General features: G+C 40.5%; 1 protein-coding gene across 1 annotated transcript in view; it reads right to left on the reverse strand.

Annotated features, from left to right (window-relative positions):
- LOC115389199 (ubiquitin-like modifier-activating enzyme ATG7) overlaps positions 1-15,321 on the reverse strand; it is a 35,065-nt gene continuing 19,744 nt past the window's right edge. The window contains 6 exon segments of the mRNA XM_030092663.1: positions 1-127; positions 5,816-5,891; positions 9,160-9,247; positions 9,250-9,274; positions 10,644-10,889; positions 11,862-12,056. Of these exon segments, the coding sequence (XP_029948523.1) occupies positions 20-127; positions 5,816-5,891; positions 9,160-9,247; positions 9,250-9,274; positions 10,644-10,889; positions 11,862-12,056 (738 nt within the window). The 3' untranslated portion in view covers positions 1-19.

Here is a 15,321-nt window from a genome sequence, read left to right on the forward strand (position 1 = left end):
AACACATAATTTGGAGTTTTCAGGGCTGAGTTTTGTGGCCACTCACGATGGGAGAGCAGGCGGTGCATTTGTCAAAGGCCAGGCTGGCGGGTAGGACGTTGTCGAACCTGGAGAGAAAGCCTCGGATCTGTGGAGGAAAAGCACAAAGCCGGTTAAATAAATGTAGTATTAATCAGAGCAACATGGGTCTAATAGAAAACTCAACCAGAAAAGTGTAGGATAATGGAAACACAGTTTAAATATTAAGTTTTTATTTATCCATGCAAACGACGTAGGATTGTTTCATGCTGATGAATAGTTTTACTGCTGTTTCATCTTGTAAGCACAAGTAAACAGCACAGGAGTGATTTAAAAGTAAAGCAGAGAGCGCCCTCTGGTGTCAAAGAGGCGTCACGCTTTATTTTTTTCCCTCCTCATCTCTCACAAACTCTCCACTAAAAACCTTCACTCCTAATTATGGCAAATTACCTTCATTACAGTCTAAAGAAGCTCGTCCAAACTCACGCGCCTCTTTCTCACACACAGACAACTGTACAGCCACACGTGTCGAAACAGCTCTGCTCATCAATACCTTCCTTTCACCGCTCCCCCTTCCTCCCACATCTTCCTTGTGTTTTTAATAAAAAGATCCAGCCAATTATGTTTCTGATGACGCACAAGAAGCAGAGAATGAGACGACTTCCTGTGGGCTGCTGAAACTGAGAAAGAGTTGGAACGTTTCGGGCTAATTTGTGCAGATGAGCGGGGAGTGGAAGTTAAAAGCTTTTTAATTCTTGGCCGGGGTATTTGGAAGAACACCCCAATGTCTTGTTCATGGGGCAAAATGTAACCTGAGCAATAAAATCAACTTGTTACAGCTTCGTGGGCTTGTTATCGAGCATGTCTTCATTTTAAGCTGACACATTAAAGGAGAAGTAATGAGAGAAATAAAAAGGATGAGTCGACATGAAAGTCATCCGCAGGAAAAGGGCAGTGCAGACATGATATGGATGTGAGAAGAGGGCCAGCAGCGCTGACATGTCCAGGCAATTAAGCAATGAGCGGGTGACTGGATGACTGAGTCAGAGAGTGTGTGTGCGTGGGCAAGTGAGACACACTTTATTAAGTTCCCAGTCCAACATGAAGCTGTGCAGATCTCATGGAGGACGATAACGGTGCAAGGCAATCAGCTCAACGTTTAAGACCAAAAGAGCCGCTTCTGTGACTTTCCAGCAAAATCATCCATCACTTTATCCAGTTTGTGGTTCAGAGAAGTGAAAATCGCAGTGCATCCTAAATCAGAGGTGTCCCAACTACGACCTGCTCATCTTTATTTGGCCTGCAGCACAGAGGCGCACGTCACTTCTTACATGTTCTCCCGAGTTTTAACACTAGATGGAGCCTGGATGAGACAGCTCAGGTGAAATCAACCTCTTAGAAACAGGAGGTGCTTGAAGGCAGACAAGGGGAAACTGACAAATCAGGTCCCGAGATTCTCGATTTACAGCCTGCAAGACAGTTCTACCCAAAAACAGTCACAAATCCACAGCTTTCACAGGCGAGAGGCTGAGGAAGGTCCATTTAATCATATTTAAACCTCATATCAACTGTAAATATTCTGCTCTAACTCTATTACTAAATGAAAAATATCCACTTTTCTCAAGGACACCACATCAGCGACTCCTGAGTTTTAGCTTCTCGACAAAACAAGGCCGAGCTACGAACAAAGGTTCAAAACTAATGGATCATTTTCTATTTCATGAGCTGTAGGTTTAGATTGCTGGGAGAGCTTCTTCCTCGCAAAGCATTTATTCCTTTGTTATCATCACGCAACATGTCTCTTCCCTGTCGTCAGTGCTCTCTTTCTCTGTGTTGTAGTGCTGACATTTCAAACGAAGCAACTGGAAGTTATTGATCTCTGCTTTCTGACCCCATCTTGTGAGTGGATTAGCCGGCTGTCTGATAGCTTTGTTTTTTACTTTTGTCTCCAACATATCCTCTTTTCTCTTACTGACCTCTGACCCCATCGGGTGCCAGCAGAATGCTGCTTCCTCTGAGTCTGGATGTCCAGAGACTTATTTCAGGTGAATGTGAGGGTTTTTTTTACCCTCCACTGTTGGCATGTTTATAAGAGTTTTGTTGTACTATCTTCTTTCTTTTGACTGACTTGAAATTAAATAATAATTCTTTGGTCTGGACTGTACAAAACATTGGGAAAATGTAGTCATACTAAATATTTAAATAATAAAAAAATGTTCAACTCCGTAGATATGTATGAGGAGTATTTCATAGTGTTTTGGCCATATAACTCAGATAGATACACAACAGCGTATCTATCACACACGAGTGTGTGTACTTGTGTGTGTGTAGGCTGGCTGTGAGATAATGATGATGAGAGGGTGAAAACAGGAAAATGCAGCAATGCAGAGAGCGAACATAATATGCATGAGGAGTTCAGTGAACGTGACCTCAGCGTTTGTATGTGCTGCAGCTGTAATGTCTGAGCACAAACGAAGAGCACATAATCACTATTTCCATCTCCTTGTATAAACAATATGGACAAGACTTTTTCTTTCCAATAGGTCTCGGTACTCACATATTCCTTTAACAACAGTTATCTAGAGCCTCTGAAGTTTATCTCAACTTCTAATATGAAATAACTGATATTATTTGATCATTTTCTTTGTGCCTTTCTTCCCTTTCTTCTTTGTATTCTGCATTAAAATGTATTTCCTTGAATGTTTTGTCACAAACAGATCCATAATCTTTGTAACTTTGTGTAATTTAATGTAGTTTGGGCAAAGTAGAACCATTTACAAAAGAATAAAGCTATATAAAAACCAGCAATGTCTTTGGTAGTTTAGTAAGTGGGACTTGTATTTTCAGTGTTTCACCACAAGCAGTCACTGTGCGACTGGAAAAAAGAGTGAAAGTCAAAGTGCTGTTATGCAGACAGAGTGGTTGAATATATCCAAACACTGAGGTCACGTGCACTGGACTCCACGTGCACATCATGTTCCCTCACCGCATTGCTGCTTCTTCCCTCGCTCATCAGCATTATTTCACAGCCAGTCTGCACACGCATATTTGCATGTCAGTTTTTCTAGGAGTTACTTGGCTGGGATCCTATGAGGGGAAAGAAGCGTCAAGAAAGTGGCAGAAGCTGAAATTCGCAGGATGACGAACGCGGCTGATGACGACGCAGATGGAGGTGGTGAGAACGCGCAGTCCAGCCATAAGCACAGCCTGCAAATAGACATTCTGGTGACCATTTCCAGATTCTAAACTCATCCCTTCGGGTTTGTTACTGCCTCACCGTTCTGCTTTAAAGGCTGTGTAAAGACAGCCTGAGAGAACAGACTCAACACATAGAAAGTTCTAATAACTGTACATCATGAGGGCAATAAATAGGCAACAATGATAGAAAGGAGAAACATTTCAGCCATAAAAATCATTTTAAATGGGATTTATCTGTGTGGAGGAGAATAATAGCAGAGGGAATGACGGATCTGGAGAAATGATTTGTTCTTGTTGGCAGGATGTTGTACAGTCTGAGTCCATGAGGTAAAACATGACCTGTTCGGGTGATCCTTTCTTTTTTGCCTTTCAGCCACTTGTTTGACTGGAGTGTCTCTGCCCTCTGGTAAACGTTGAACACACATCTTCACAGCGTTGTTTACCGTGCTTCTGTCACTCGCAAGTCGAAGGTTTCCAATAAAATACTGATGAAAGTTACGTAACACACACTTTCACGGACGGGAAAGGAAGTGCTCGACAGCGGGATCCGTGTTGACGTTAAACTGTAGTTGTGAATCAAACAGTGCCAAGATCCTGGTGGGAGTTTACAATTTCAGCTGTGCTTGAATTCGGTGCGTTGGCTGCGAAGACGGCCGATAATCCCCACACACTCCAGGATACACAGCCTCTTCGAGCTCACTTCTCCACACTCCTCCCTCTGGGGAGAATCAGCCACCGGAGCTAAATCACTCATGATCTCTGCACATTATGATGAGGATTTTCTTGCTGCTTCCAGCATCGTCTCTCCTGACCTCGACTGCTGCGTTTGCTGACCGATGAAACTGAATTACATTTGTTTCGGAGGCCTGCAGCAAATTCAGATCAAGATATGGTCTGTTGTGGCGAGCGATGGGGGTTTATCAGTGACCCATTTCTCCTTTTCATCATCCAAGTGTATGAAGTCCTGAATATTAAACTATTAACTAAAACAAGGAACAAAAACATTCATATCTGGACTTTTAATTTGCATATGATTAAATCTCTTCACATCTGACTGAACAAGATTGTTCTCAGCCAGATTAAGATAGCTTAATTCCGATTTTAGTCCAGCAGCAGTCTGCTAAACAGCAAAATTGAGTCATTTTTTATCTTTTTCATTTCAACACATACTGACTAATGAAATGGCTCGTGGAAAATCTCTTGTTCTCTTTATAGTTTCATAAAAAGCAATCATAATTATAAACAACTTCACATTTGCTAGTCAAACACTCGAACAGTAGTGATCAAGGCTGCCATCAAAGGTTCTCAACCTGCAGTGTGAGGTGTGAGCGATACAGGCGTGTTGTTTAAGATCAATTCAGCTTTGGTATCGCAGGATGAGCCGCTTAAATCAACTGAGCTGCAAAAAAAAAAAAAGCCTTTGATGTGTCTGTTTTCAATCATTCACCACAAAAAAACTGATGCTGTCAGGGAGAAATCAATACTTTTTACCATTGCAAGATAAAGTTTCTTAATAGCGAATCACATCTTACAAAACTAGATCTTTTTCTTTATTGTTGAATTTATCTCCATTGTTTAAAGTTTAATGCTTTACTTTTCCACCCATTACTACATTTTAATGTGTTCCTTGACTTCACTTCTGTTTTATTAACTTATTTGAAAAAGTGTAAAAAAATTTGCCATGGATCAGAAACGTGTCTGCATATCATAGCTGTTTAAAAAATCTGTAGAAGCTTGTGTTCTGTTAAAGACATTTAAGGTGCTTAGTTAACATCAACTGGGTCTTTTTTTACTACTTTTATCTGTTTTAGTTGTTTAAGCTCATTCAGTTTGAAGCCATTTTAGTTGTTAAATTATCATTATTAGATTTCTTCAGCTGTTTTAATCACTGTAGCCGATTCAGATGTTTAGAGATTTGATCACAGCTTTATTATCTTCTCCTCTCATATTAAACATAATGGCAAAAATAATTGGTAAGAAAAGCAAATTAGTCCCTGTGAAGTTCTTACTTTGAAACATTCAGTCTTATTTATTATGAGACACATCTGGATTCTCAAGATTATTCACCTGCAGTAAAAGGCCACCTGCAGATATCAGATACTGTAGTATTTCAGTGAATTTGTGTAATTTCACTGTTGTGGTCGGAGTCCGTTTGTAAGATTGTCTTTTGTGCAGAAAAACTTAATTCAGATTAAAATGTTGACTTACAAATAATTTAGTGAATACAAATGGATTCAAACGACAAGAGCAAACTCCTGCTATTTCATATATCAAACCAACATTCTCAGTCAGTTTTTTAAGGTTCAATATAAAATACATGATAAGACATTAAGCATCTACCTCTCCTCCCACTAGTTTCAATGGACATGCTGTACTGTAGTTTGTGTTTTAAAGCGTAAAAAGCATCACGCAGCGCTCAAAAACACTCGAGAGGTTTTTGTCCTTTTTCCAGAAGAGATGCTGGCCTGAAAAAACTTTGAACTAATGGTTTTTCTTCTATACTTTGTGACAATTGAAACAAAACTACACCTGGACTCCATCCACTGTGTTATTCTCCACACAGCGCAGAAACACCGGAGTGTGTTTGAGTGTGTCTGACCTGATGTGGCACAAGACCCAGAGAGGTGGGGGGTTCGTTCATCCTGTCGTCGCTGCTGCTGGCCACCGCGTAGCCTCTGGACACGCAGAAGGGAGGAGAAAGAGTATATCTGAAATATCGACGCACACCGGTTTCATGCTTACATCTCTGTGTGTGAACAGAAGCAGAACCTGCGGGATTTCAGAGGCAAACAAAAACAGTTTTCACTGAAAAAGCTTTTAAAAGATCCGTGCATTTGAAGCATGGCATGTGAGAGCCCTTAGGTAATGCATGCATGTCCATTTTTGCTGTATGTGAATGATCGTGATGCATGTTGGGTGTCAGACCTCGCTTCATAAATGAGATGCTTCATCTCAAAAGACAATTAATGAATAGATTTGATTCAGTTCAGAGTCACAGGACCCAATCCCAGCTTACTAAAACACTCTTTACTCTACACTAAATACGATACAAACTTATTTCATCCCAATGTTGTATGTGTGTATTGGTTTATTTAACTAGCTTGGTAAGAGTGCACCACTGTACGGCCCGATGCTTTTAAAGGTTTTACATCTTTCAGAAGAGGCGGGAGCTCGAGCTCACTGTGAATCCAGGCAGGCTGTGAAGATTTAGACCCTGCAGATAGTGATCAATGAAAACACATTACAGACGGAGCTGAAGGCAGAGTCAGAAATGTGACTCACAATGCTGCAACGTTAATCCCTACGTTAAGAGTTTCTCCAAATCACGGCTGCTGTACAATGTGATTCCGAAGGAAAGCTTGTGTAAAGAGGATGTGGCTATAAAGAAAGTGATGGACTGAATAAACAGGACAGAGAGAGGATGGACGCAAGAGAGGCGAGTCTGACTGTAGAGGAACGGGATGGGAGGCATCCGTCCTAAACGTACGGTATATTAATTATCTCTTTGTATCTGCTAATGTATCTGTTAACTTTATATCTGTTATTTATTTCATTATATCTGTCTTGGATCTTCATGTAAATTATATTTCATTTATATCTGTCAGTTTATATCTATTACTAAATTATATCTGTTTTAAATTAGTATTTAAATTATATTTAATATTTAGTTGTGACGGTCAGTATTTGTGTTATTTAATTATATCTATCCTAATTTTGCATACAAATTATATTAACTTTTTCTTGTATGGTTGGGCTTTGTATTTTTTTACTTTTCTTTCTGCGTTTTTTGCTGCTGCAACCCTGTAATTTCCCCATGCGGGACAAATAAAGGACTTTCAATTAATTCAATTCAATTCAATTCAATAACAGGGAAAGGAATCTCAAACACTCTGCTTTCCTCCACTTTTTTGGAGGTTTTCATCCAGGACCAAAAAAAAGAAAGTCTCTAAAAGCATTTGGTGAGTGGCTGTCTTATCCCCAGAAATAACTGTTTTGAATGATTGCAAAAGAAAACACATTTGATTTTTCACAAAAATGCCTCCGTACAAATAGAAGAACCATGAAAACTATACTATGAGTAAATGAATGCACCATTTGCAGTTTCACTGTAACAGCCATAATACAAACACTGACATATCTTCTCCCTAGAATCTCTATGAATAGAGAAATGTGTGCTCTCTCTCTCTCTCTCTCTCTCTCTCTCTCTCTCTCCCAGGAGTTCTAATCATGCATCTGTGTCGACCAATCCCACCTGGTTCACCTCGAGTACCCACTCCAAGGCTCTTGACCTCCAGTTAGTTCATCACAGAAAACATGGTATTGCCCCACAAAGGAACAACAGCGGGAAGCACTCGGGCTGAAAGGCACTCCAACCTCCTGATGTGCTGATGCTCTACTTTTACATGTCTTGGACAGATTTAGATCATACGCAAGGCGCCCGTTCACATCCATATTTATCACCGCAATATGTTCTCTGAAGGTCAGAGCCGAGGTCCTGGGTTCCTCTTCCTGAATTCTTTAAGATGTATCTCATCAGTCTCAGCTAATTCCTGTCACATCATCTGGGAAGAACCGTAATGAAACGACACACATGCAGAGAACACAAACAGACAAGACAACCGAGTTGGACTGTTATCAACTCTAAAACTACCAAATTCTCATTGAAGAGGGTCAAAATTCTAATTCAATGCAAAGCACCGATTACATGTCCTGAATTTGAATTTACCTGTGACTCCAATAATTAAATCAGTTTTTGGAAGATGCCTGGCGGGTTACAAAGTCGGTGAGGAACATGAACCTCACTTTTCAAGAGAGACGTAAGCAAGAGCTGAGTTCAAATCTAATCAGTGATGATACTTTCAGTGCAGTGGGACTTCAGCGGCAGTGCTCCGTACAAAAAGCAACACCTCCCTGTGCTGGCGTAGCGCAGGGCAGCTCACTGAGGAAAGTGAGCATCAGATCGGTACAAGCGTCTGTAGGAATGTTGTTTTGTGGTCCACTTTAGGAGCAGTAACACTTTCTCATAAAAAAATTATACCAGCAGCAGCTTTTGAACCAAAATCAGGAAAATAAGTCCAGATAAGAAACTCAGTGTTCCTGAACCGCAGTTCAAGGGGATCTTCCCCGTTCTCTGGTCAACACATCCCCTATTCCACTGAATTATCTCCTGTCACATGAAGGGGTGGATTCTATCAACCTCACAGTGGTAAAACCTTCTTCATTTACACAGCAAATAAATGTACTAATGCACAAGTAAAGTCAGCGCTCATGCTATTAACTCCAAAATCACAGGAAGCACATTTAATCTCATGCTAAGTGGACGGTAAATGGACTTTTCTTATATAGTCTGTTATGAAGGCTTCCGCAGTCCCAAAGCGCATTATACCATTAGTCACATTCACACGTGTACATACATACACACACACACACACACACACACTCAACGGCTGACATTAATATAACTTCAGCAATGTTAATAATCTGGATATTGCAAAGCAACATTTCTATTCACTGATGCACTTTATGAAATTTTCCCTGTTGGCTTTTAGTGCAATTTCAAACCAACGGGGACAAAAGCATTACTTATAAGCTGCTGCAGCACAAGTCCATTACTGCCAGACAGCGTACGACTCCTCCACCTGAGAGGGAGAAAAACATAAGATTCAACCTAACACTACTTTATACGTATTAGTCAACAAACTTCGTTAATTAATCTCTGTGGTGAGTGTGAATTTATGGAGTCTTCAAGGTCTGCGTAACTCAACAGATATCTTCTGATAAATGTTGATGTTTTTCATGAATGGGTTCAGAGCATGAGTCTTTGCCAACAAGCAGAGAACTATGGCTTGATATATCTTGTGAAGTTGTCAAGCAGTTGTGTTTTTTTTTTGGAACCCTGTCTGGCCTTCCTCGAATGGAACTGTGACCTCTCCTCTTGCTCACCCTTCGCTGTGCTGCAGGATGGACACCATCATCTCCACGGCCAGGGCTCCGGCGATCATGGCGAGGCCCGGCCTGCTGACGGTGCATGCTGGTCCAGGGTCCGGTCTCTGGTGGACTGTTGACGGAAACAAAGCCAGTCACAGGAAGACAGTGATGAGATGAGCATGAGGACTGGAGCCGTGACGCCACTCCAGAAACCAAAAAACTAAATGAAGGTTTCAAGACAGATGATGCTTTTCTGCAAAATAACAAAGGAATGCCATAAAGCTCGCTGTATGATGGATGGATAGTGCCTTAATAATCTGTAAACTGTATGTTTTTTCTTTGTTGTCACACATACGTGATGAATATGTTATTTATTCTCACAAAACCAAACTATAATTTCAACATAAAGCCAGTTTTAATAAAACCTTCTGATGCAAAATACAGTGATATGCCCCTCTCTCCAAAAATACACGAAAAAAAAAAAAAAAAAAAAAACAACCAATTATCCTACCGCTGTTGCATAGTGGATGTTTTGAGAACCTCTCCTTGACAGAATAGCCTTGTTAGTTTTCTATCTTTCATGGCAGCATCGCCAATATCTCAGCTTGGGTGTCAGTGCTGTGTTCAGATGAGTTGTATCGACTAATGTGTTTTCTGAGATTTTTTTTTTCAAATCTGCTTGGTGGTTTGGCGGATCAGAGTGGATTCTCTTGTGGGCCGGTTTCGCCCATGTTTGATGCTACAGATCTACAGCATCACACCCGATCAAAAAGATGTCAGGATATTACTGTGAACTGCAGAGTCAATAGAGGGAAAGGTGGAAATATGAGATTCCCACGAGCACAGTCTCAGCATGAGTCAGTTAATGATGAAGGTGGTGAGAAAGTATGTGTCTGATCGATTGTTGTACCTGTTGCAGGGAGAGAAAAGAAAGGACGGGGGAATAAAGGCCACATGTACTCTCGCTACATTACCTCCTTTTCATTTATTAACTGAGCTCATATCTACATGCAGAGGTTATGAGGGGCCAGCACGTCCAATCTAAATGTTAATATTGCTATGATATGTACGAGCGACTTGGAGAAGCCGTGTGGCATTTAGAGAATAAAATCTATAACTTGAATAGAACAGATTCTCAACAACGGGCCGCGGCTCATTACGCTGATGAAAAGGTTAGAGAGGAGGAAGAGGAACACAAGGAGAAGCATGGAGAGTGCCAGGGGATGCACGCAGATAGTGGGCGGCAGGAAAGTGTGATTTTCACACGAGGGTAGGTTATGGAGAAGCTTCATTATTGGCTGCAGCACAATTTACTGTGCATGATAATTCATTTATTTATATATGTTATTTATGTATGTGTGTAGCAAAATATTATGACAATAACGGTGTAGATTTCGTGACATATACATGACAGTATTGGCTTTATGACACTGAAAGTGTCTGAAATTTTGCATTATTGGCAGTTTATGCGAGCAGAAAAGGTCGAGTGTTTTCCTCACGTCTCCTGGCGCCACCACATCGTTGCAGAAGTAGCAGCCCAGCTTGTGTCCGGGGATGTTGGAGAAGAGAGACGACACCGGGACACTGGGCGCGGAGCCGGCCGGCGTGGAGGACGAGGACGAGGCGGAGGAGCAGGACGGGGAGGAGTCCGCCGCCGTGGAGACGCTCTGACTGGCGGCAGGCTTCTTCAGGCCGTGACGCATCACGACAAACGTGTCAAAGCCCAGAGCAGCGTTCACCACCAGCTGAGGAGGGAACGGCAGCGACGGTAAAGCAGCTCGTGAACGCACAGCAGATCCTGAATCAGCACCAAGTGTTTCAAACAGCAGTGATATTACCCGCAGAAAAATGCTGAAAGCTTTGAGGAGCAAGCGGTCTAAATGGATTCCAATTAGCAGTGAAGTCTGAAACTGCCTCATGGCACAAATAGTCAAATAACGTCTCAGTTCCATCAGCCATGAAGGAAACTCAATGAGCAGGCGAAAAAAAGGAAAGCAAACACCTGATTGAACAACCAGAGGCATTAAGTCCCTGACACAGGGCTCCATAACGTCGTAAACCAAGACTTAAAGCGACAAAAACACAACAAGACAGCAGATCATTTAACAAGTGTAAAAAAAAAAAAAACGAGCTCTGTGGAAAAGAAGTAAAACTGTTAAACTGAACTGTGCAAAACAACAACGTGAAGAATGAACTGATGTGTAAGATGACTGGTGTGGAGCTAAAATGTTTTGTAGGCTTCTTTTGTCTTTTTTCACTGGCAAAGGGATCATAAAGAAATGAATGAACGGCTATGCTATGACTTTCTTTTTAGTTAAAAGACAGATTTTCATTGGTGAGTTGTGATAAAAATCTAAAAACAAGTCTCACCGCAAAAACAAAATCAGCAGTAGAAGTTGCAGGATATGTACACAGACCTGACACATTTCAATGTGTTGAAAATGAATATCTATCTCCGTCTTGGTCACTCTACGTTCTTAAAGTGGATTAATAAGTCCATGAAGCTGTTTTTCCTGAGTGTGCCCAACTCAATTCTGAACTTGATGACAAAACTAAACAAAAATCCCATAACTTTGCCGTAGGTTTATCAAGCATGCCATCTTGTTTTTATGGAAAACACAACGAAACATAACATGGTGCTTGTATTGTGTCCTGGCAGAGCACACGATCCCACAGACACACAGACACACAGTAAACACTCTGCTGACGCCTCCCACCTTCCTCTTGCTGGCAGCGATCACTGTCGGCAGCCAGCGGCTTTCCCTGGTGTCCATCAGTAAAAACACCACATCGTGCTCTGAGATGAGCTTCTCCAGCTGCTCCACATCCCTCTGGGCCTGGGACAGAGTGGCCTGGGAGAAATTCACCGGATGGCCCGGCATGGGAATGCTCATGTTGTAGCCCTCCGCATTCTGAAGGACAAAGAAAAGCGTGGAAGAGCGAGGATTTATCAGAGAGGCAGAAAAACATGACGCTGTTATGAGGGAAAATTAATGCAAGAAAGTAACGGTCCGTCACTTCGTTATCAGCTGTGTTTCTCCTATGAGCTTACAAATAAGAAAATAAAACACTCAGTAGATGTGCATGGAATACATTCCTCATCCACCGCTCCCTTCAGGCCTCGCCTGCCTCTATCTCATCCTATTCTCTTCCTCCGCTGCTCCACCAACCATGACCTGCTCCATTTATTTTCTGAGGTCTTCCTCTTTTCCAAGGAGCTGCAACTCCAACACCCTCACACACCATCTCCCCTCAGCACGCGGCGCGCTCACGATACTTCAACACGGGCTCTCTGGCTTCAAGCTAAAACTGCTCCACGGCCTTATCTGTCCTGCTGATCGGTTCACTTTTAATGCTTCCTGCTCACTCCGTGAAAATATCAGCATGTTTAACTCCAGTGTCGCCAAACCAGTGAGTAAAGTAACATTTCCTGAAATGGTTCACACAGCATGCATTATTCATTTTCCTCATGGTACAACACACCCAGCACCCACGCCGTTTAACACATCCTTCACACGTGCACGCGTGTGAATGCCCCAGACTGTTCTCTTTCATAAAAGAAGAGGTAAGGTCAGCTGGCTTATCTGTTCTTGCTTTTCTTCAGGCAACGGCACGCAATTAAACTCCTGACTTACAAATAATTGCTTTTACCAAATGGAGTGAGGTATTTCGTTACTGTAAAGATTAATTATTAAGATATTACAATGACCCCGAGTAAAAAGGTACTTAGCACAAATAATCCACAACATTAAACACACAAAGACAGTATGGATTCCACAAACTTCAGTACACAATATTTCATCCAAGGATTCAGAGAATCGGGAGAAACATCCTTCAGGGACATGAATATCAATATTAGACAACCTTCCGATTACAAGGCTGCACAGCTTTTCACACAAACAAACATTTTCTGCATAGAAGATAAAAACTCAAGAAAATATTTGAGCCAAAAAATACAACATCAGACAAGAAATGCTCTTCAAAAACACATTCACAGACTGTTTTACATAAAGTGATACAAATCGATCCACCCATGCTTAGCTCACTGCTAATTCATTCACTTTTGAATGAATTAGCAGTGTTTGGCAAGTTACTTTTAAAAAGTCTTTATTTTTCGTTACTTCCTCAAAAAACTAAACAAGTTAGTAACTGAGTTACAAGATTTTAAAAATAACTAATTACTAGGCAAAGTAAGTATTAGGGGTGTCTTCAGATGTTCTACTATTCAATGATTGTTCGAAGGGGCCTGATTCGATGGCCAATCATACAGTCGAAGCATCAAATGTGGTTATTAAACGAGGACCATTCCATTACAGCTGTATGGGGGTGCTGAATGACTGATTTTACATAGAATTGGTGGTTTTCTCCAAATAAACATGATAAAGCCTATTTGATATACATGTTAGCCTATCAAATATACTGTGGAAAAATTTACATAACTTGTACTTTTATTCAATATTCTATCTAGTGTTTGTGAATGAACCACCATGGTGAGTGGCACAATCCGATTTTGCTCAGAGCTCCATCACAGAGCAGCATCTTGGTGGTGATTTGGCTTAACTTTAAAAGGCTCACAATTTCAGAAAAAAAATTCAGAACAACTCAAAGATTATCCAAAAAAAGTCAAATTCAAGTTGTGTCAGCAGCTCCTTTCTTATCATTCCACAACAACTAACATGGAGGGTAAGTAGCCAGATAACTGGGCTGATAGAAGATGTTTCTGTTACTCAATTCTCAGTTTTAATGCTGACTTTTATTTCATTTAATTGTAATATTTTAAGTTGTTATATATATATTTTTTTTATTTATCTTAAAGGCTTATTCTATTTAATTAAGTGTTTGTGTTTGCATGGATGTGTGCTGCGAAACGGACCGACACAGTGCAATTGAGCCTGTTTCATTTAATTTGAGCAGATAATGTGAGAAATTGAGCTTATCTGCAGAGCTTATAGATAGATAAATTACATGCTTTAGCCCGTTTGTTAGAAGTGGGTTTGGTTCTGGTCATTTGAACTACTTTCATTTGTTTGATGTTTAAAGTTACTGACACTTTGTTCCAGTCTGTGTGTTGTGTGTAGGAAAAAAATAAAAGTGTTGTTTTACCTGCCTGTGCTGTTTTTTTTTTTTTTATTATTATTAATGCAACACTCTGCTGTAGCCTATATTCAAATGATTATAAATAAAAAAAGATGATAGATTTGACTATCAGTCAAAGATCAGCAGGATCGGACGAATCAGATTTGACTATGCAAATTCTTAGTCGGGGACACCTCCAGTAAGTATTGCATTACAGAAAAAACCTTTAAATATTTCAAAGACTTCAGATCCCTTCTTAATGGAACTTTAAGATACATGTTTAATTATTTATGATGAAACTGAATATATGATTAATGAAATAAATTGACACTTGACAGAATAAATCACAAACAGGAAACACTACATTCATCTAAATTATTGAAATGTTGCTGTGTGATAAAATGAGATAAGAATGGCGCCTCATATTATTGTCGGCAGCGGTAACGGGGCTGTAATGTTGGAAGAAGTAATAAGTGAGATAACCCGCTACTGAAAATAGTAACGCCGTTTATTTTAACTCCTTTACTCCCACCGCTGTTCTTGATGATAAAGCTAAAGTTTACCTAGATATGCAAATGAGCAGCTATGCAAATTAGATGATGACATCATTTAGAACTCTCCTGACTGAAAAGTTGGCAAGTATCGGTTTTAAATGACATCATCTAATTTGAGCCATCACTGTTAAAACTGATGTGAAATGATGAACTCATTTACATTCAAAATAAGCTGAAAGAGCATCTCCTTTCAGGAATGAAGTATTGATTCAGGACTTCCAAATCATTAACTTCTTCTTTTGTCTTAGCTATGTGTTGTCCTTTAAAGTATAAAAATATGAACTTGCACACACTTCAGGCCTTTATTGGTTGATTTAACCATATTTTGCCACTTCCTAATTTGTTCCATTTAAACCATCGCAGGTTGATGACAGCCAGAGAATAAATGCATATCAATGTCAAATTGAGCTCTATTCTGTCATGTAAGTTAAATTTAAGGTTCTGCTTCACACAAATAATACATTATCTTAGGAGAGGAACAAAGAGCAGATTTGAAGCCTTTCTGGAAATCCAGAGACAGATGTGTCACTGGATTCCGAGTAGAATT

Source organism: Salarias fasciatus, chromosome 5 (genome assembly GCF_902148845.1).
Source record: "Salarias fasciatus chromosome 5, fSalaFa1.1, whole genome shotgun sequence".
Classification (NCBI taxonomy): Eukaryota; Metazoa; Chordata; class Actinopteri; order Blenniiformes; family Blenniidae; genus Salarias; species Salarias fasciatus.